The sequence below is a fragment of the Pipistrellus kuhlii genome, unplaced genomic scaffold, assembly GCF_014108245.1.
Source record: "Pipistrellus kuhlii isolate mPipKuh1 unplaced genomic scaffold, mPipKuh1.p scaffold_m20_p_37, whole genome shotgun sequence".
Classification (NCBI taxonomy): Eukaryota; Metazoa; Chordata; class Mammalia; order Chiroptera; family Vespertilionidae; genus Pipistrellus; species Pipistrellus kuhlii.
The window spans coordinates 5,209,456-5,229,719 of NW_023425537.1; the positions used below are offsets into that span (position 1 = coordinate 5,209,456).

At 56.2% G+C, this 20,264-nt stretch overlaps 1 protein-coding gene across 1 annotated transcript; it reads left to right on the forward strand.

Moving 5' to 3' along the window:
* Positions 1-3,734: 3,734 nt before the first annotated feature.
* On the forward strand, positions 3,735-19,236 carry GPR179 (G protein-coupled receptor 179). The gene is made up of 11 exons (XM_036407658.1): positions 3,735-4,507; positions 6,049-6,157; positions 9,052-9,139; positions 9,303-9,538; positions 10,347-10,415; positions 11,049-11,158; positions 11,443-11,681; positions 11,854-11,992; positions 12,491-12,596; positions 13,071-13,217; positions 14,143-19,236. The coding sequence occupies exons 1-11, from the start codon at positions 3,735-3,737 to the stop codon at positions 19,186-19,188; spliced, it is 7,062 nt and encodes a 2,353-aa protein (XP_036263551.1). The 3' UTR covers positions 19,189-19,236.
* The last annotated feature ends 1,028 nt before the right edge of the window (positions 19,237-20,264 follow it).

A 20,264-nucleotide genomic window follows, 5' to 3' on the forward strand; every position in this document is an offset into this window, starting at 1 on the left:
CATCCTGCAAGAGGCAGCTAATCGATGATTCTCTCTCATCAATGTTTCTAACTCTCTATCCCTCTCTCTTCCTCTGTAAAAAATCAATAAAAAATATATTTTTTTAAAAAAGACAATCTTAACTGTCAATTATGGGAGTGACTTCTTTGCTGAATCAGAAAACTGTTTTCAATACTTAATATGTCCACAAATTTTGTTCTATTCACAATGTAATGGCCACAGACATAACATATTAAATTTAAATCTGAATTATTAACATTTTCTCCATCACTTTCTTAAATGAAGATAATCAACAAAACACCACACTTGTATGGTTTGCCAATTTCCATGTTGTAAATACTCCTGTCATGGTTGATTTCAATCTGAACACAGAGTTAGAAAGAGATGAGAAGTAGCATGCCAAGAGCATAGATAATTCATAATAGTAAAATTATTAGGAAGTGATGAATTTTGATAATTCATTACCTTAGTTTTTAATATTTATTCCATTACAAATTTGTATAATTTAATTTTAACACTGGCTAAGTTTAACAACTGGCTTGCAGAATTCCTGAAATGTTTTTAATTGGCTCTCACAAACCTGTACGAGCCAGCTCCATCATACTACCGTTTTCTCATCTGAAAAAAACAGGAATAAGGATTGCTGCTTGACTTACTGGCAGGCATGTTGTGAAGATCAAACAAAAGCAAGCTTGATGTGTAGAGGAGGTCAGACTGGTGGCAGGGAGACCAGTTAGGAAACCATTGCAATCGTCCTATGCGAAGTGTTTAGGGAGCAAGGGATCATGGGGAAGCAGCAGCCACCAGAATTTAGCAACTTTGGTACCCAGGGTGCACTGAGGGGAAGAGGGTGGAGGGTCTGCTATGAGTCCTGCCGCCTGAAAGACCTTTTTAAAATGGAAATTTGTACCCAAACTGGTTTGGTTCAGTGGATAGAGTGTCAGCCTGTGGACTGAAAGGTCCCAGGTTCAATTCCAGTCAAGGGCATATACCTTGGTCACATCCCCAGTAGGGGTGTGCAGGAGGCAGCTGGTTGATGTTTCTAGCTCTCTATCCCTCTCCCTTCCGCTCTGTAAAAAAAAACAATAAAATATATTTTTAAATAAATAAATAAATAAATAAATAAATAAATAAAAATGGAAATCTGTCCAATAGCCAGTCATTACAATGCGTCCTGATTTCCCATTGTTTTCAAGCTAAAGACAAAACTTAATAAGGAGGTTTTTGGGTCCTGTGGGATCTGACCCTGCCTTTCTCCAGCCTCCTCCCACCAAGCTTCCCCCTGTTCTCTCTCCCCTGTAGTTCCACTTGCCCTGTGTCCAGCTTGCACACATGTGGCCATCGCATAAGCGATTCCCTTTCCTGGAAAGGCTTTTTCCTCTCTTTGCTTGGTAAATGTCTACTCATTCTTCAGATCGCACTTCTCACCACCTCAGGGAAATCTCCCTGCCTGGCACTTCCTTCTTAGGTCCGCAGGTCCAGGACCACTCCTTTGTTGCACTTAATTGCACAGATATAATTTGTCATCTGTGAAGTTGTGGGGTTGAAGTCTTTCTTCATTACTAAGCTGTCAGCTCCATGAAGGTCAGGGCCACATTTGCCCATCGTGGTCTCTCAGTGCCGAGGACTCTTTCTGGGCACAGAGTAAGCCCTTGATGATAAGTATTGAGTGTTTGTTCAACCTCACACCTGATGGCTCTTGATACAAATTCATCTCATTCAGCCAACAGAATTAATATCCTTCCTTGCCCATGAAGAAACTGAAACTCAGTTATTCACCCAAAATCACACAATTCAAAAGTTGCAGTGGTATTCAAAATCAGCCCTGTCTGATGCCAAATATTGTACTCTCTAACTCCTCTCCCTCAGCTCCTCTCAGGTGTCACTGAGGTTTCTGGAGAAAAGAAGAGAAAGTGCTATAGGATCACAGAACACCTGAGGCCTACCAAGACCACCTAAGATCCCTGGCTGTTTCTGGAAAGCTCTGGCCCCAGACGCCATTACCAGAGAACTAAGGTCCATGGCTCTGCAGCGCCCTCTGCTGTCCTCTGCGTTTTTGGCCTAAGAGGGAGCTTGCCACCTGGAGCATTTCCACCTGTCCGAGTGCACAGAGGCTCAGGGAACGCACACGGCCCCTTTCTAAAGGAGGGCGAGGAATGCTGCCTTTCTCCATCCCCGTGAATGTCCAGGCCTATGGACCCAAGCACAGGAAGTACATCTGTATATGAGTTGGGTGTGTGTGTGTTCATTGAGCAGATATTGTATCTCACATAGTACCTCTTTCACTGAAGGCTGTAAAAGTGGCCCCCGAATGGCAGGGCCCTTGTTTTTAAAGTTTGTAAAGAACAATTAAGATGATGTAAACCAGTCCCGAGGTTCACTTCAGTCGCTCAGCGATGGGCCAGGCCTCAGGGTGCAGTGATGAGTGAGAGAGGCTCAGTCCCTGTCCCTCGGCTATCTCGTTTGAATCCCAATCATGCCATTTCCTGGATGTATGACCAAGAGCAAATAGTTAACATCTTTGAACCCGTGTTTCATTGCAAAAGCAGGTCAATAATAATCTCCCTCCACTGAGCTATTGTGGGGATTAAATGACTTACATGTAAATGCTAAAACACTACAAATGCTAGTTGTTATTACTATGAAAAGCTTCTTGAAGGGAAAAACAACTCACTATTATGTCTTCACCCAGTGTGTTTTGGACTTAAATAACGGTAACTGGTAATACTAAGAATATGGAATGGTGCTCAGCTGGCGTGGCTCAGTGTTTGGGTATCAACCTATGAACCAGGAGGTCACAGTCTGATTCTTGGTCAGGGCGCATGCCTGAGTTGCTGGCTCAATCCCCAGTGTGGGGCATGCAGGAGGCAGCTGATCAATGATTCTCATTATTGATGTTTCTCTCTCTCTCTCTCCCTCTCCCTTCCTCTCTGACTCAATAAAAAACAAAAATTTTTTTACAAAAGAATATTCACCTTACATAGTTGTGGGGAAGATTGAGATGATGCAAATGAAAGACACTTTATAAACTGCCACAGTCTGTACAATCATAGTTAATATGAATCTCGGCTTCCTACCCTTGCCATCCCCAATGTCAAATTCCAATTCAGCAGCACGCTGTCCAGCGGGTACAGGCAGCCAGAGCAGATTGCCAGGAGATGCAGCTTGCCCCTTGATCATGCCCATCGCAATTGCTGCCAGGAGGCGGAATGAGGAGAGGGGAGCACCGGCTCAACTGCGGTTGCTATGACATCCCGTCCTGGATTTCCCCATCTCTCATAATGGAGCAAAGGGCAGAGGGAGGCAGGAAGAGAGGCAGGGAGGGAGAGAATGACTGGTCCCTGCCTCTCCCCTCATCCCTCTCCCCTCCCATCTAGCTCTCTGGAACAGATGTAGGGTGGAGAGTGGGGATTGGAGGAGGGAGCCCAAAAGCTGGATAAGAGGGGGAGGGCAGAGCGCTGTGTCAGGATTAGGTTTGCAGTGGGGGCCACACAGAGGGGAGGCGGCGGAGCCCGTGCCTAAGTCCAGCTGATGACACTGGGAAGAAGAAACAGGAGAGGCAGCACAAACGTAGAGAAAGAGGGGGAGAGGAAAAGAGAAAGTGAGGGAAGGAAGCGGGAGGGCCGGCAGTCCCAGGCTGCAGCCACTCTCTCTACCTGGGCTCCCCTGAGCCACCAGATCTCCCCCTGCCCCCCTGCAGCCAGGCCCCCAGGCCCCCCCCAGCGCCAGTGGTCATGCCCCCTCCCGTGTGGGGGCTCCTGGGCTGCTGTTTCCTCTGTGGCTGGGCTCTGGGGGGTCTGCGGCCCCTCCGCTCTCTGCCCCCGCTGTCCTCCCACGTCAGGCCGGGATATGTACCCGAGTGGGGGGGCGCGGAGGGGGCTGACGCAGCCCTGGCCTTTCTCTACTCTGGAGACGCTCAGCAGCTGTTGGGGGCGAATTGCAGTGAGCGCTACGAAGCCCAGGGGGCAGAGGCCAGTCCACGGCTTCCCCCAATCTTAGCGAGGGCAGCGGGCACCCTGACCCAGGCCGCCAACTTCCTCAACATGCTGCTGCAAGCCAACGACATCCGCGAGTCCAGCGTGGAGGAGGACGTGGAGTGGTACCAGGCACTGGTCCGCAGCGTGGCCGAGGGGGACCCGAGGGCGTACCGGGCTCGGCTGACCTTTAACCCGCCACCAGGAGCCAGCCACCTGCCGCTGGCCCTGCAGGCCACCCGCCTGGGAGAGGAGACCGTCCTTCAGGACTTGTCTGGGAAGCGGGTGCTGGGAGAGCGCCTCACCGGGGCCCTGGCCTCCCCTGCCCTGCAGAAGCGGGTGCTGACCAATGACCTGGGGAGCCTCGGGAGCCCCAAGTGGCCGCGGGGAGATGGGTATCTGGGGGAGCTGCGGCAGGTGAGGCTGTCTCCTCCCTTCCTGGAGTGCCAGGAGGGCCGGCTTCGCCCAGGCTGGCTCCTCACCCTTTCGGCCACCTTCTATGGACTCAAGCCAGACCTCAGCCCAGAGATCAGGTTTGCTCAGGATTCAATGCGTTTGTGGGTTTATGGGGACGGGGGCCCAAGTCCACCCAGCCGTGCATGGGCCGTTTAGCATGCACATGCGTGTCTGGGGGACACAGATGTGCATACTTGCATTCAGCAGTGTGCATTTGCCGTTGACTCTGTGTGTGTAACTGTTAACACATGCAGGTGTGAGTGCACATACTGTGTACTGTGTATGAATCCATGTATTTACACATAGGGAGACACGTGTGTGTGCACAGGTGTAAGAGGTGTGGATATAGCCCGGTGTAGGTCTCGGCCCCCAGGGCCGAGCATAAGAAGCGTGAGAGGGCTTGGTGTGGATGAAAAGGTTAATCCATGCTCCAGGCATGTTGGGGGAGCCAGGTGAGTACCCCAGGAGCTGAGCCCACTGCGTTCTAGCAATCCAGAGCTGTACAAGGAGGGTTTTTTACGAGAAGGAAAGTTCTTGGCTGGGGGAAGGGAGGTACTTGAAACCATCGCCCCTTCTGCTCAGCAGTTGGCCAGGTCCTCGGGTCACTCCCAATGGCTCTATTCTTATATCAACTAAGCTCCACTCTCCTGCCTGTCCTGGCCCAGGAGTCTGTGATACCCCTCAACTAAATGACCCCCTCAACCAGGATAAAGAGGTGATTGGGAGTCCTGGTGGGAAGGAGGCAGCCAGTGGGCACAGTCCCTCAGGACATTCAACATCAGCATTGTTTTTCCAGCGACGACGTGTCCCCCCTCACTGTCCCCAGCAGGAAGCTCGGCTCCCCGCCAGCTCTCTCCCCACTTAACCAGAGCAGAGGTTGGGAGCCCTTGGGTCCGTCAGCTCTAACTCAGGGCCTCTCCATTCCATAACTCCTTTGCTATAATGAATTCAGACCTGGTTTGGGCAGAGTAAGGTGTGGTTAATACTTGAGTTCCAAATGTGCGTGTGTGTGAGTGTGTGTGTGTGTGAGTGTGTGAGTGTGTGTGTGTGTGTGTGTGTGTGTGTGTGTACATGCAGTGGGAACGTGTGAAAATCCCCTTCAAACAGATCATCAAAGTCCCGGCTCCCAAATGTCTTGACGTGCCCCCTCCCTCTATCAATTGATAGAAAGCAGGTAATGCTAGGACAGTGGTCGGCAAACTCATGAGTCAACAGAGCCAAATATCAACAGTACAACGATTGAAATTTCTTTCGAGAGCCACATTTTTTAAACTTAAACTTCTTCTAATGCCACTTCTTCAAAATAGACTCACCTAGGTCGTGGTATTTTGTGGAAGAGCCACACTCAAGGGGCCAAAGAGACGCATGTGGCTCTCGAGCAAGAGTTTGCAGACTATGGTGCTAGGATGTTGAACAGCTGAGGGATGGGGATTGTTGCCTCAGAGACAGTGAGGGTTACCAGTGTTGGAGGAATGGGAGGCACGTGTGCCCTCGCTCTACACACTGCAACCACCGTGCTAGTTTGCAGAGCTTGCATTGCCCATAGTTTGGGGCCCAAGGACACATGTCTTCCTTGGCAGCCTTCACTATGTCTCTAACTGCTAGTTCACTGCCCTAGGGGGCAGGTGCAGATGGACATAGATCTTCAGAAGGTGGACATCAATCAGTGTGCCAGCGGCCCAGGATGGTACTCTAACACGCACCTGTGTGATCTCAACAGCACCCAGGTAAGGATAAGGGTGTGTGTGGGAGGGGTGGGGGGGGATAGAGCCCTGACTCCTTCCTTTCTCACCACTATCACCACCCAGCTCCCAGAAGCAGCTGACAAAGGCACACCAGCCTTTCAAGGCTTCAGGGGAGCTCCTAGTGATGAGCTGAAAATGGTTTCCAGGCTTTTAAAAAGTGGGGACATGGTCGAAACCAGTTTGGCTCATTGGATAGAGCGTCAGCCTGCGGACTGAAGGGTCCCGGGTTTGATTCCGGTCTAGGGGCATGTACCTTGGTTGCGGGCATATCCCCAGTAGGGGTTGTGCAAGAGGCAGCTGATCAATGACTCTCTCTCTCATCGATGTTTCTAACTCTCTATCTCTCTCTCCCTTTCTCTCTGTAAAAAAATCAATTAAAAATATATATATTAAAAAAAAAAAAAGTAGGGACATGTACAGCCTACCTCCACTATTTACCCAAGACAGCCACCCTCATTTCTTTGAAATGTCAGTGAGCCTCCCTGTCTGTTGACCCTTCTGGGACTGGGGGCTTCAGGGTCCCTCCCCAGGTCCATCTTCTGAGCCTCTATTAGTCATCCCCGCCCCTTGTCCTGGACCACACTGTCATGTCATGTCATCAGAGCTCCAAGCTCCTTCTGACCCACAAGGAATGCTCAGCTGGTGTTTGTTGAAATAAGTGGAATTGCTGGTGGAGGTGTGGGGGGAATCTAACCAAAGCAGGAGCCTGAAGAGCTCTGGGATGGTATAGGTGATGGCACCCAGGCCAGATGCCAGCAGAATCAAAGCCATGGATGCAGAAGAACCTGGATAATGGAAAGCAATGGCTGGTCATCCTGCAAGCCCGGTACTGGGGAACTGGGAGGCCAGTGCGCTAACCTGCTTGCTCCACAGTCACACTGACTGCATGCTTATTCCTGAGCTAGTCTGAAGCCAAGGCGAGCCCTGCAGCCAGCTGGGGCATCTGCTGCTCTTCAAGGCACGTGTGTTTGAAGCTGTAGGTCCAGGGACAGAAAGGGGACCCTACTGTCCGGTGCATTTTATTTTATTTTATTTTTATTTATTTTTTTAATATATTTTATTGATATTTTACAAAGAGGAGGACCGGAGAGAGATAGAGAGCTAGAAACGTAGATGAGAGAGAAACATCGACCAGCTGCCTCCTGCACACCCCCCATCGGGGATGTGCCCGCAACCAATGTACATGCCCTTGACCGGAATCAAACCTGGGACCCCCCAGTCCGCAGACCAACGCTCTACCACTGAGCCAAACCGGTTTCGGCAGTCCGGTACATTTTAAATCCTAGCCACACTCACATCTCTGGGCAGGCTTTAGTCTGATTGCACGGACGGAGGCAAGAGCAGAAGGTGTTCCGGTGGTTCAGGCCGGAGGGGAAGCTGGGCCACGGCTTCAGAAGCAGCACCCTCTAACCTTTCCTGGTGAAGCTGAGCTGGATATATTGTATATCTCCAAGGGTTTGCCTGGCCAGTGGTTGAGCATTCACACATAAACCAGGAAGTCACAGTTCTATTCCCAGTCAGGCACATGCCCTGGTTGCGGGCTTGATCCCCAGTAGGGGACTTGGGGAGGAGTGGGGTTGCAGGAGGCAGCTGATCAATGAATCTCTCTCATTATTGGTGTTTCTATCTCTATACCCCTCTCCCTTCAATCAATAAAAATATACACAAAATATTAAAATAAAAAAACAAAACAAAAGCATCTCTGAGCGTTCACCCTTTCCCTTGCCTAATGCTGTTTCTAGCCTTCCCCTACAGCAGATCTGGCTTCATCCATGGGCTCATCTTCCTCCCCTAGCTCTGAGGTCTGCTCTGTCCCCTGCTGGGTAGATATTAATGGGCGGAGGCAGAATAAGGAGCTGGCCTTGGCATCCCACCAGCCTGGCATTAGCCTGGCATTAGGGCTGGGGAAAGCAGGCCTGTGCCAAGGCCAGATGGCCCTGACGGAGGAAGCACTCCTCTGTGGGAGCCTTTTCAATCCACTGGTACGCCCAAGAGGGGGCTGACGGCACTCTCTGAAGCAGGATGCAGGATGCAGGTACAGGGGTGTGGTTGGGCTCAGAGTTCTTCCTACATCCACCTCCGGGAGCACCCCACTCGCCCAGCTGGGCACTGGGAAACGGGACCTGGGAGGCTCCTGTCACTGCTGGTCTGAATAACAGGGTGGTCTAACCCCATCCTCTTTGCTTGGGTGTCTCTTGGGGAAGGGTGGCAGTGGGTGTGGGGTACAGTAGGGTCCCCACAGAGGGAAGGCTTCCCTGGGACTAAGGAGGGCTTCTGGTGAGATGCCCTAGTGTAAGGTGACCAGATGTCCCGCTTTTGGCGGGACAGTTCCCATTTTTTAACAATTTGTCCTGCGTCCTGAGGCGTTTTAAAAAAGTCCTGGTTTTTGGAAAGATTCTTTTAAATCTTTTGGACTTATTTATTTATTTATTAAATATGTTTTTATTGATTTTTTACAGAGAGGAAGAGAGAAGGATAGAGAGCTAGAAACATCGATGAGAGAGAAACATCGATCAGCCGCCTCCTGCACACTCCTCACTGGGGATGTGCCCGCAACCAAGGTACATGCTCTTGACAGGAATAGAACCTGGGACCTTTCAGTCCGCAGGTCGATGCTCTATCCACTGAGCCAAACCAGTCTCGGCAGATCTTTTGGACTTTTTAAAAATGCCGCAGGACACGGGACAAATTGTTAAAAATCAGGACTGTCCCACCAAAAGCAAGACATCTGGTCACCTTAGCCTAGTGTGGAGCCAGGTGCAATGTATAGGAAGGTAGATGGATTCTCCATCTCTTACCAGGAGGGAAAGCCTCATACAAATATCTATTGTGTGTGTGTGTGTGTGTGTGTGTGTGTGTGTGTTTCCTTCCCACAGTGCATCCCTCTGGAGAGTCAGGGCTTTGTCCTTGGCCGCTACCTCTGCCGCTGCCAACCTGGCTTCTACGGGGCAAGCCTCTCCAGGGGTATGTAATTGTGGAGTCCTTCCTCATTCCTCCCCTCCTAACCCGATCCCGGAGCCACCCTGGGAGGGCAGGGAGAGGAGGTGGTGACCACTGGGAGAGGAGGCTAGGATGTCAGCATGCACCCGCCGTGCTGCTCTCTCTGCGCCCATCTCGTCCTTTATAGGGTTAGAGGAGAATGCCACCCAGCCCACCGGGCAATTCGGGTCCCCGCAAGGCGGCTCCGGAAGGCTGCTTCAGTGCCAGCCTTGTGCTGCGGGCTGCCCCAGCTGCCTGGATGCCACACCGTGCCTGGTGGAGGAGGCCGGGGCTTTGCGGGCGGCAGTGTTGGCCTGCCAGGCCTGCTGCATGCTGGCTGTCTTCCTGAGCATGCTGGTCTCCTACCGCTGCCGCCAGAGCAAGGTGAGCAAGGCCCCGCGCCTCTCTTCCTCACACACGTCCTCCCCATCTGGGGCCCCTGGCATCAACGAGACCAGAGACTACAAGAATCTGGGAGAAATAAAAATCTAGATTCTTAATCTAACGCCGTAGGTGACATTAGGTAAGTGACCTCACCACTTAGACCTGCCCCTTCACCTGTAAAATGAAGGCACTTGATTCAAAATAGCGTGGAGCTACTAAGAGCAGTGATCCAGACCCTTAGGGAGCTCCCAGGTGAATGGAGGAAACAGACATGCAAATAAAAAGGACAGCCCAGCGAGACAGGGTGAGGGCAGAGCTAAGGGTTGGCTTCTGTGGCGGCCCAGGGAAGGGCCCCGCTGTCCTGCCTGAGCTGACCGGGAAAGACTTTCCGGAGAATGTGCCATTTGAAGTTCATCCAGATGGCTACCGGGCAGGGATGGAGACCTCTAGGCGAGGGAGCCGTCTGAACCAAAGCTTGGAGGGATGCAGGAGGCACCTTCCAGCTCCCACAGCCTCTGGTCTGAGCCCAGGTCTGCAGCAAGGCCCAGGCTGGGGTGGGGAGGAGCATGGGGCTAGGCTGGTGGGGGCTGAAACCAGGGCCTCAGCCGGACTCCCTGCCAGGGGAGCTAAGCCTGTGGCAAGAAGAGGAGTGCGGCTGTGGATGGAGGGCAGGGCTACTGTTGTGGGGTAAAGTCTTAGCCCGGGACCACTGAGTGACCCCTGAAAAAGGCCTGCGACCCTCCCGCACCGCCACCCAGCTGTCCTCCCACGGCCCTGCTTACCCGCCTCTCTGCTCCTGGGTTCACAGAGGATCCGGGCGTCTGGAGTTGTCCTGCTGGAAACCATCCTGTTTGGATCCCTGCTGCTTTACTTCCCTGTGAGTCTGTGGCCAGAGGCCAACCTCCGCCCGCCCCCACCTCAAGGTTCCCCCAGTCCCAACGTGGGACCCTCCAAACCCCGAATGCTTCTTCTCTGCCCTGTCAGGGGTTGGGGGTGTAAGAGACCTCCAAACCCCCCTTTTCAGATCAACACATGGCGGGCTGGCCTAGTGAGCTCTGGAAGCAAACAGCCCAAGCTTACTAGAACTCTGTGACCTGCTGTGTGACTTAGGACAAGTTACCTAACCTCTCCGATTCTTTTTTATAAATAAAAGCTTTTTTTAAATTATCATTGATTTCTTAGAGAGAGAGAGAGAGAGAGAGAGAGAGAGAGAGAGAGAGAAAGAGAACGAACCATGGATGGGAGAGGGTAACAGATCAGCTGCCTCCTGCACACTCCCTACAGGGGATTGAGCCCACAACCCGGGCACGTGGCATCGAATCAGCAATCCTTTTGTGCATGGGACAAGGCCCCACCGAGCCACACCGGCCGCGGCACCTCTCTGGTTCTTAAGCTGCTCCTGTGCAGAATGGAGGCGATGGTGCTTCTGTTACAAGCGCGTTAGGAGGCCTGGCACACAGCAGGAGTGCAGCGGAAAGCAGCCATTTGCCCCCCTCCCCCACCCAAACAGGTCTTCATCCTGTACTTCAAGCCCAGCGTGTTCCGCTGCATCGCTCTGCGCTGGGTCCGGCTGCTGGGTTTCGCCATTGTCTACGGCACCGTCATACTCAAGCTTTACAGGTAGGGCTGGCCCAGGCCTTGCTCTCACTCTGCTCTCTCCCACCTCCCCCTCGCCCCAGCTCACGGTGGAACGTTCTTCACAGTCACATCCATAACAGCTGCACTCCCTGTCCCCTAGGCCTGCCCCATCACTACTGTCCACCCCTCCACGTCTCCTTTCTGGGAGTTCAGGAGGCAGTGAGCCCTGGAAGGGATGGGGAAACAGGTCCATGTGGAGGGGAGGGAAGCACCGGTCAGAGGACAGAGTCCTGGCCCCTCTGCGAGGTCCTCCCCTCTCCCTGTAGAGTGCTCCAGCTGTTTCTGTCTCGAACGCCCCAGCGGGGCTCCCATCTGAGCAGCGGGCAGCAGCTGCGGCGCCTGGGGCTGCTCCTGCTGGCCGTGCTGTGCTTCCTGGCGGTGTGGACGGTGAGGGTCCTGGACCGAGGCGCGCTGCACAGCCCGCTGGTGACCCGGGGCCACACGCCCGCGGGCCGCCTCTTCTCCCGCTGCCACCACGACCGCTGGGACTACACCATGGTTGGGGGTGAGTCTCTCGCCGGGCCCGGCCCTGCCTTCCCACGTGTCCTCCGGTCCAACTCCTCCTGCCTCGTACCCGGAGCCCTGGCCCCGGATCCTCCCAGCAAACCCTGCAGAGAAAGGGGCAGGCTGGCTGCTGAGGGGGCGCCGGCTCTGCCTGTCCCTCCCTGCTCCCCCAGCCGAGATGCTGCTGCTCTGCTGGGGCAGCTTCCTCTGCTACGCCACGCGGGCCGTGCCCTCCGCCTTCCACGAGCCGCGCTACATGGGCATCGCCCTGCACAACGAGCTGCTGCTCTCCGCCGCCTTCCATGCGGCCAGGTGAGGACAGGCCCCCACTCACCACTCCCCCCAACACTCCTCCCTCCCCCCTCCATGGCCATCCCTGCAACGCGGCTCTGCCTCAGCAAGCGAGGAGGCCCCCTCCTGCAGCTCTCTCCCTACCCCATGTCTCACCCAAAACCCGGGAAGAGGAAGTGCCCGCCCACACATGCCCCGTTCTCCCAGACTCTCCCACCTCCCCTCTCAGCTGTCCCAGTAGCATGCCCGCCGTGTGGTGGAGGCAGACTCCGTCCAGAAGGTGGTCCCTAACGGGGTGGTGGGGCAGAGCCTGCACTAGAGGCAGCCAGAGAAGGCCAGCAGGAGTGCGGGAGGGCTCCTACCGGCAGGACCTCCATCCCAGAGAGGGCGAGAAGGAAGAGGGCCCTCCGCACCCACCCACAGCTCCACGGAAACCAGGCTGGAGCTGGGCAAGGGAGAGTAGGGAGGTGGGAGGGGCCACCCACCCCCAGGAAGACTCTCCCTCCCATCCCCTCGCAGGTTTGTGCTGGTTCCCTCCCTGCACCCGGACTGGACGCTCCTCCTCAGCTTCGTCCACACCCACAGCACAGTCACTGCCACCCTGGCTCTGCTCTTCGTCCCCAAGGTGAGCTCCTCCCCCTCCTGGTATAAGGCAGGGCCCCCGCCCCGCCCACCCCGCATGAGGGCCCTGTGGATCCGCAGCACAGCGCCATCCCCAGGGCCCGGTGAGAAGGACAGGCACCCTGATCCTAAGGAAGGAGCCCACTTGGGGAGGAAGCTACCCCGGCCCCTGGGCAAGGGAAGTGAGAGGAAGGACTGGATGGGAGGGAAAGCTTTCAGGGGGCGGGCTCTGACAGACGGGTGGGGAGCTGCAGACAGGGCCAGGAGTTGCAGCAGCGGGAGGCCGAGAGCCCCTGGTCTCTAAGCTCGAGATCAGGGAGGATGAGAGGAAGCAAAAGTCTTTGGACCCTGGAATTCCGAGTCAGAGAGGGGGTGCGGATCCACGAAGACTTATTCATGGGGCAGGTGGGCGGGGAGTCGCGGGCAGGGACCCGAGGCCCAAGGCGAGCCTTCTCCCCACCGCCCGTTCCCCTGGCAGTTCTGGAAGCCGGGGGCGCCTCCCCGGGAGGAGATGGTGGAGGAGGAGTTTGAGGACGAGCTGGACCTGCAGCGCTCAGCCTCCTACTTCAACAGCAGCACCGTCTCCGCATGGAGCGAGCGTAGCCTGGACCCGGGAGACATTCGGGTGGGTGCCCCTCCCGCCCTCTCCGCCCTCCGCCCTCCGCCCTCTGCCCTCTCCGCCCTCTGCTCTCTCCGCCTCCCTTTGGTGCTAGCTTTCAGGGACCAGTAGGGAGCGCTGCTGCCCAGCTCCTAGCTTTCCCTCTAAGACTTGCTTCTCTCCCACCCTTCTCTACCATCGCCCTGAGCTACTTCCCCGGACTCTCTTTAAAGTTAGAGGCAGAGCCGTGAGTGGAGCTCTCATCCATGTCCCCCACTCCCCAGGAGCAGGGCACCCCGAGGGGCAGACTGAGTCTCCAGCTGGGGCAGTGGGTGGCTCCAGTCAGTTGGGGCTGGGCAGGCAGTGATTGAGCTCAAAACCCAGGCATGTGTCCTGACCCGGAATTGAACCATGACCTCCTGACCTCCTGTTTCGTAAGTTGATGCTCAACAACTAAGCCATGCTGGCTGAGCTGAGAGGCTTATTTTTATCTACTTATTTATTTATTTTTTGGTTTATCCTCACCTGAGGATATATTTCCATTGATTTTTGGAAAGAGTGGAAAGAAGGGAGAGAGAGGAGAGAGGAGAGAGAGAGAGAGAGAGAGAGAGAGAGAGAGAGAGAGGGAGAGAGAAACATTGATGTAAGAGAGACAGATCGATTGTTTGCCTCCTGCTCACACCCGAACCAGAACTGGGATGAAGGCTGCAACCGAGGTACATGTCCTTGACTGGAATGGAACCCAGGACCCTTCAGTCTGTGGGCCGATGCTCTACCCACTGAGCCAAACTGGCTAGAGCCTGAGATGTTTAAAAGCAAGGAAGGGACACAGCTTGGGGGAAAGCGATGGTCTAAATGAGGGCTGAGCGGATACGGTGCAGCCAACGAACGGAGAGACTAGCCCATTGGTCCCAACGCCAGCTCTGCTCTCCCCGGTCCTCCCTCTCCCCAGGACGAGTTGAAGAAGCTCTACGCCCAGCTGGAGGTCCACAAGACCAAGGAAATGGCTGCTAACAACCCGCACCTGCCCAAGAAGCGGGGCAGCTGGCGCCAGGGCCTGGGCCGCTCCTTCATGAGGTACCTGGCTGAGTTCCCCGAGGCCCTGGCCCGGCAGCACTCCCGGGCCGCGGGCTCGCCGGGCCGCGGCAGCCTGCCCCGCTCCTCCCGCCTCGGGCTCCTCCGCTCCAGCCTCCAGGAGCCCGAGGGGCCCCGGGCCCTGCGCAAGTCCCGCAGCGCCTGCGACCACAACCACTGCGGGGAGCAGGGCCCGCCGCTCCTGGACTCGCTGCCGAGGAGGAAGCCGGCCAAGAGGGCCTCCCTGGCACAGAGCCGGGAGCTGGCAGCGGGGCCTCCCGCCCTGGGCTTCAGGTCGGCCAGCGCCCACAACCTGACCGTGGGAGAGAGGCTCCCCAGAGCCCGGCCCGCCTCCCTGCAGAAGTCGCTCAGTGTCATGGCCGGCTCCGGGGAAACGGCCCTGCTGGTGGCCAGCCAGGCCTATCTGGAGGAGAGCTATCGGCAGGCAAAGAAACGAGAGGAGAGAAAGAAGGCAGAGGCGGCCTTGGCGACTCCAGTTCGGAGCCCAGTTCGGAGTCGGAGCCCGGTTCGGAGGCCATCGGCCAGGAGGCTGGAGGGAGCTCCAGGGGCCACTCTGTCAGCCCCACCTTCCCCTGCCATGAGCAGCAGCAGCATGGACAGCTCCTGGGCCCCTGGCAAGCTTCAGAAAGAGGCTGCCCGAGGGCTGCCTCGCTCACCCATCCGGCACCAGGTCTCCATGCCCACCACGGCCCTGTCTGGGGCCTGCCTGGCAGAGCCAAGGATGCTGTCTCCCACTCCCACCTTGGCTCCAGCTCTCATACCAGGTCCAGCCCCAACTCTGGCCCCAAGCCCTGCCCTAGCGGCAGTCCCAAAACTCACCCAGAGCCCCAGCTTCCTCACCTTCATCTGCCCTTGGGAGAATGCAGAGCTGCCAGCCAAGAAAGACAACGTGGCTCAAGAAGGCCCCTCGGGGCCAGAGGAAGGCAACCTCTCCGCTGGCCCGGCTCGGCCAAGGCTCTGGAGGGCCCTCTCGGTCGCGGTGGAGAAAAGGGGTGCCGGGGAGAATGGGGGGGACAGGCATCTCCGGGGGGAAGCTGATGATGTGGACGAGGACAGGCCCAAGCTCTTTTCTAAATCCCACAGCCTCAAGACCCCCGTGCAGCAGGGTTCGGTGCGCAGCCTGGGCCTGGCCATCAGAGCTCTGACCCATTCCCGGAGCACGCACAGGGAAAGGGGGAGTGGGGAAAGGAGTCCTGAGAGGGACAAGGGCCGAGCTTCAGGAGAGGGGCTGGGGGCATGCCCCAGGTCCCCCAGGCTAGGCGGGCGCAAGGTGGTGAGTAAGCAGGCCGCCCTCGCCCTCTGTGAAGACGAGGAGTCCCTCCAGAACCAACAGAATGCACACACCAGCAGGATGCTCCAGGTCTGTCCCCAGGAGGGCAGCGGGGAACAAGAAGACAGAGGCAGGAGGACAGCTCAGGGCCAAGGGGAGGGGAAAGTGGAGAGAGCAGGTGGAACAGGGCCTGCCACACTGAGGCGAGTCAGGCGGGGCACAGGTGGGGACAGAAGTGCTGAGCGAGCAAAAGCAGCCCCGGCAGGGAGGCAGGAGCTGCTCGGAGCCATCCTCCAGCACCTGGGCAGTGCCAGCTGCAGGGTGGCAGAGGTCTGCCCCTGGGAAGTCCCTGAGTCAGAAACAAGTCTGCCTGCGAGCAACAAGGCTGAAATCTGCCCCTGGGAGGTGAGTGGAGGCCCAGAGACGGGAGCACTGAGACAAGATGTAGATGACTCCCGAGGAGAGAGGGGGAAAGCCCCAGAAGAACCCGAGCCTAAAGTCGTGGCTGCCCTGGCCCGGAAAAAGCCAGAGAGGCTGGTCAGGGGGCAGGAGGCAGTGTGTCCCTGGGAGGAAGCCAATCCCAGGGGCCTGTCCCCTCAGGACTCTGAGAGAACCACGGGCAGGTCTGAGGCAGGGGGCAGTGCAGAGGCTGAAGAGGAGGAAAAGCGTCCGCAGAAAGTCACAGGCCCAGAAGCGGGTACACCTGACGTGGCCAAGGCAGAGCGCTGTCCCTGGGAGGCAAGCGGAGGAGGAGAGAATGAGAAGCCGTCCCAGGAGGGAGTGAAGATGCTCCCCCAGGAAAAGCAGAAAGGTCCCAAGGAAGCAACCTCCGGGAAAGAAGAGAAACTGGGCAGAGACTTGGAGTCTCTCGGTTCATGGGAGAGGACTGATTTCCGTGGCCCCGGAGCAATCTCTGCGGAGGCCCCAGGAGCTGCCGAGTGCCCGAGGAGCGTTGTGGAGGTGTGTCCACCGGAGGCAGGAGCGGCTCCTGCTATCAGGAGAGCAGAGATCTGTCCCTGGGAGCTGGGTGATGAGGAAGTGGGGAAGGAAATGCTACATCCGGGGACCGGTGGAGAGTCTGTCCAAGAAGAGGGTCAAGCCTCCAGAAACAGGCTCTTTGGAGAGACAGGGGAACAAACTGGGAAAGCGGTGCAGGTATCTGGTCAGCAGCAGGAGTCGCTGAGTCCCAGGGAGAGCACAGCCAGCGGCCAACTCCTCAGCAATGGAGGAAGCAGGGCCACACAGGGATGCCCTCGAGAAGACCTCGGGCCAGAGGGAAAGGCAGAAATCTGTCCCTGGGAGGTAAGTGAAGCAATAGAGGACTGGACATCAGGACAGGCACCCAAAGGAGGAGAATCTCAGGACAAGGAGAAGATGCCTGGAACACCAGGAATCAAAGAGGTCACCTCTTGGGAGAAGCCTGAGGGACAGCTCCAAAGGCGGGCAGCCGTCTGTCCTTGGGAGAGTGATGACCCTGGCGGATTCCACCCACAACCAGGGCCTCAAGACACAGACAGAGCCAAGGCCGGTTTCCAGGTGTCAGGCGGTGCGGGAAGCAAAGCTGCCGAAATCTGTCCGTGGGACGTGGAGGACACCCTGTCTGCGGAGAGGGCAGAGATCTGTCCCTGGGAGGCGAGGGCCGGAGCAGGGGAGGGACGAGCTCTGGGAGGTGAGGCCGTTAGGAAACGTCCAAACATTGCAGGAAAGGATTCTGCAGATCCTGGACCCGGTGAGGCAGCTGTTTCTGCTCCAAAGAGGCCGGAGAGGCCAGCTGGGGAGCAGGAGGTGACCTGTCCGAGGGCGAGCGAGGATCCAGGCAGCTCCTCCCAGCATTCAGACACTGCGAACACGGACCGATCAAAAGCAGGATTGAGGGAACTGGATCACGTGGGGGGCAGGCCAGCTGAGGTGTGTCCCTGGGAAGTAGAGGAAGCATCTACCAATGAAAGAGCCACGATCTGTCCCTGGGAAGTGACTGGAGGGGCCGCTGGGAAGGGACTAGAACGAGAGATGGGGAGTGAGTCAACGGAGCAGAAAGAGAGAACTCCAGAAAGGGGGAGACTCGCCTCCCTGCAAGAAGACAGATCAAAAAGGGAGACAAGACTGGGTCCAGGGCAGGAAGCTGTTTGTCCTTGGGAGGACTTGAGGGAGCCCTCTGCTCAGGCCCCTCAGGTCTCAGCCTCCTCCAGCAGCGAGAGCAGGAGAGTGGCAGAGGAGCACTCCCTGGGAGTCGCTGAGGAGGTAGCGGAGAAGGGAGACCTGATGCAAGACCCCAAAACGGATTCCCTCCAAGAACACACAACCCACGAAAAAGCTCCATCTTCAAAGGCAGACGCCGCTCCTGAAGACGGGGAGAAAGCAAAGGAGGAGCCACAGTCGGTCTGTCCATGGGAGAGCGTGGCCCCGGCAATCTTGTCCCCCAGCCCCGGAAGCGAGCGCCCTGACCCTCCGAGAGCTGGCTCTCGGGGACTGGCCAGCGCGGGGGGCAGGCACGCTGAGCTGTGCCCCCGGGATGCTCCTGCTTCAACTGCTCATCGGCCTGAGGGCAGCATCAAAGCAGAGGTCTGTCCCTGGGAGGGGACTGAGAGAACCCCTGAAAAAGGGGTGTCAACACAGAGCAGAAAAGGGGGACCTCAAGAGGAGGGGAAAGCTCCAGAGAAAGCAGAGCCCAGAGCTGGGGCAGTTGAGGAAAAGCCAGAGAGGGCAGTCAGGAAGCAGGAGGCTGTGGGACCCTGGGAGAGTCAAGACAGTGGAGGCCTGTCTCCACCACCAGCCCCACCGGCTTCTGACAGTGGCAAAGGCACTTCCAGGGCAGCAGGCAGTGCGGGGGCCAGGGTGGCAGACGTGTGTCCGTGGGAAGCGGGAGAGGTTCTCTCTGCCAGGAGAGCGGAAGTCTGCCCTTGGGAGATGAGCACAGCAGCCGCAGAGGCAGAGGGCCCCGAGCAGGAGGTGGACAGAGCACTCCAAGGGCAGGGAGAGGTGTTCCTTCAGAAGGCAGGGTCTGGCGGGACTAAAGAACACTGTTCAGAAGCAGCAGCAAAAGGCAGCAGAGAGCAGGAGGCAGTTTGCCCCTGGGCAGGCATGGATTCAGGGGGACACCTCCGCCAGCCAGAAGCTCTGGACACTGAGCAAGCCACAGTCAGTCCCCATGGAGCAAGCAGTGTGGGGAGCGGGGTGGCGGAGCTGTATCAATGGGAAGTCACAGATCCAGAAGGAAATAAAATAAAGGGCACCATGGCAGACATCTGTCCTTGGGAGGACACTGGAGCCCCATCTGAGGAATCCGGCCTCCCGGCTTTGACAGCAACGCAGACAGAAACATTTCCCCCCAGAGGCCCCGAGAACCTAGCAGGCCTTTCCATCCAGAGGCCTCTGGGCAGCTTCCTTCCAGAGAGCAAGTGCTCCCGCCCCCAAATGAGCCAGCCAGCCAGCTCTTTCACTCTGGAAGGTGTCAGGGAATGCCAAGGGCCTTCGGGGCTTGGGCCAAGAACCAGCTTAGCTGCAAGGCCAATGCTCCAAGAGGCTGAGGCTCAGAATTCTTCTTCCCTCACTGAACACCAAGGAGAAGAGGCTTCCGACGACCCACATGAAGAACTCGTCCCTCCAATTGTCTATCCTTGGGATCGGGAGTAACGATTCCCTTTAAACTCCTGTGAGGTCAAACACTGGGAGGTTGGCTTTCAGGAGCTAAATCCTGTCCAAGTCCTAGGTGTTCTCAAAGAGCTGGAACAAAGACCCTGGACCACCCCTTGCCAGGAAAGCCAGAGGTCAATTCACTCAAAGACAAATTGTACGAGAAGGGTGCAGCTCAAATCCCTACAGGAAGTCGTACCTTCTCTTGACCGCCAATTCTTCCTGCTGTAGGGGACAAAGGCCAGACCCTCTGCTCCTAATGAATCCTCCTGTCCAGCCAGAGTACTCAACACAAGCAGTCTGTGTCTAGACCCTCACTTGAAAGCCAAGGTTAGGGATGAAAGGAAATCAGTAGCGCCCGCCCCCGTTTTCTCACAGGGAGAACATGTCTTCTCTGAAGTCTACAAAGGACCTTTTTGTTTTAAAGAAGGAACGAAACCAAACAAGGTGCTGACTGTACAAGGGCTGAGGGTGACAGAAGGCTATACAGGTCACCGTGGGAAGCTTAAGAAGCCACTTAATTGAAGTTCAAAGATAAATAAGAGAAAAAACCTAAGTGGCTCAAAGGAAGTGCCTGAAAAGGCCTTAAGACCTTGTCCTTTTGACTTTGGATCTCCAGTTTCGGCTTAACCGATCCTCAGACCTGCCATGTTTACTAATGAAGCAGAGCCAACTGGGCAATCTTACATCCATGTCATCTGCCAACCAAAGCAGTATCAGAGACGGAGCAAAGAAGGAAAGGCAATCGCTCCAGGCCCGCCCCATGCAGGCCAAGGTCAAGTTCTCCCTTCTAGACACCCTGTCTCCCAGTTTAGCTCTTTCAGATGGCCCCTTCTTCCTGCCCCATCTTTTGCGTCTAGAGTTCATCTCACTGGCTCATTCTCCCGCTCCTAGCCTTTCAGAGCTGCCATCAAAGCGACCCCTCTCTGCTGTCAATGCAACTGGAGCCAGAGGGACTCTCTGGTTCTGATGCAAGAACCACTCCAAATCACTTGCCCAGTAACAAGAGGCCCACATCAGCCTCCTTCCTGAGAAAGAAAGGAGGTCCTGTTTGCAGCCAGCACTATAAACTGCCC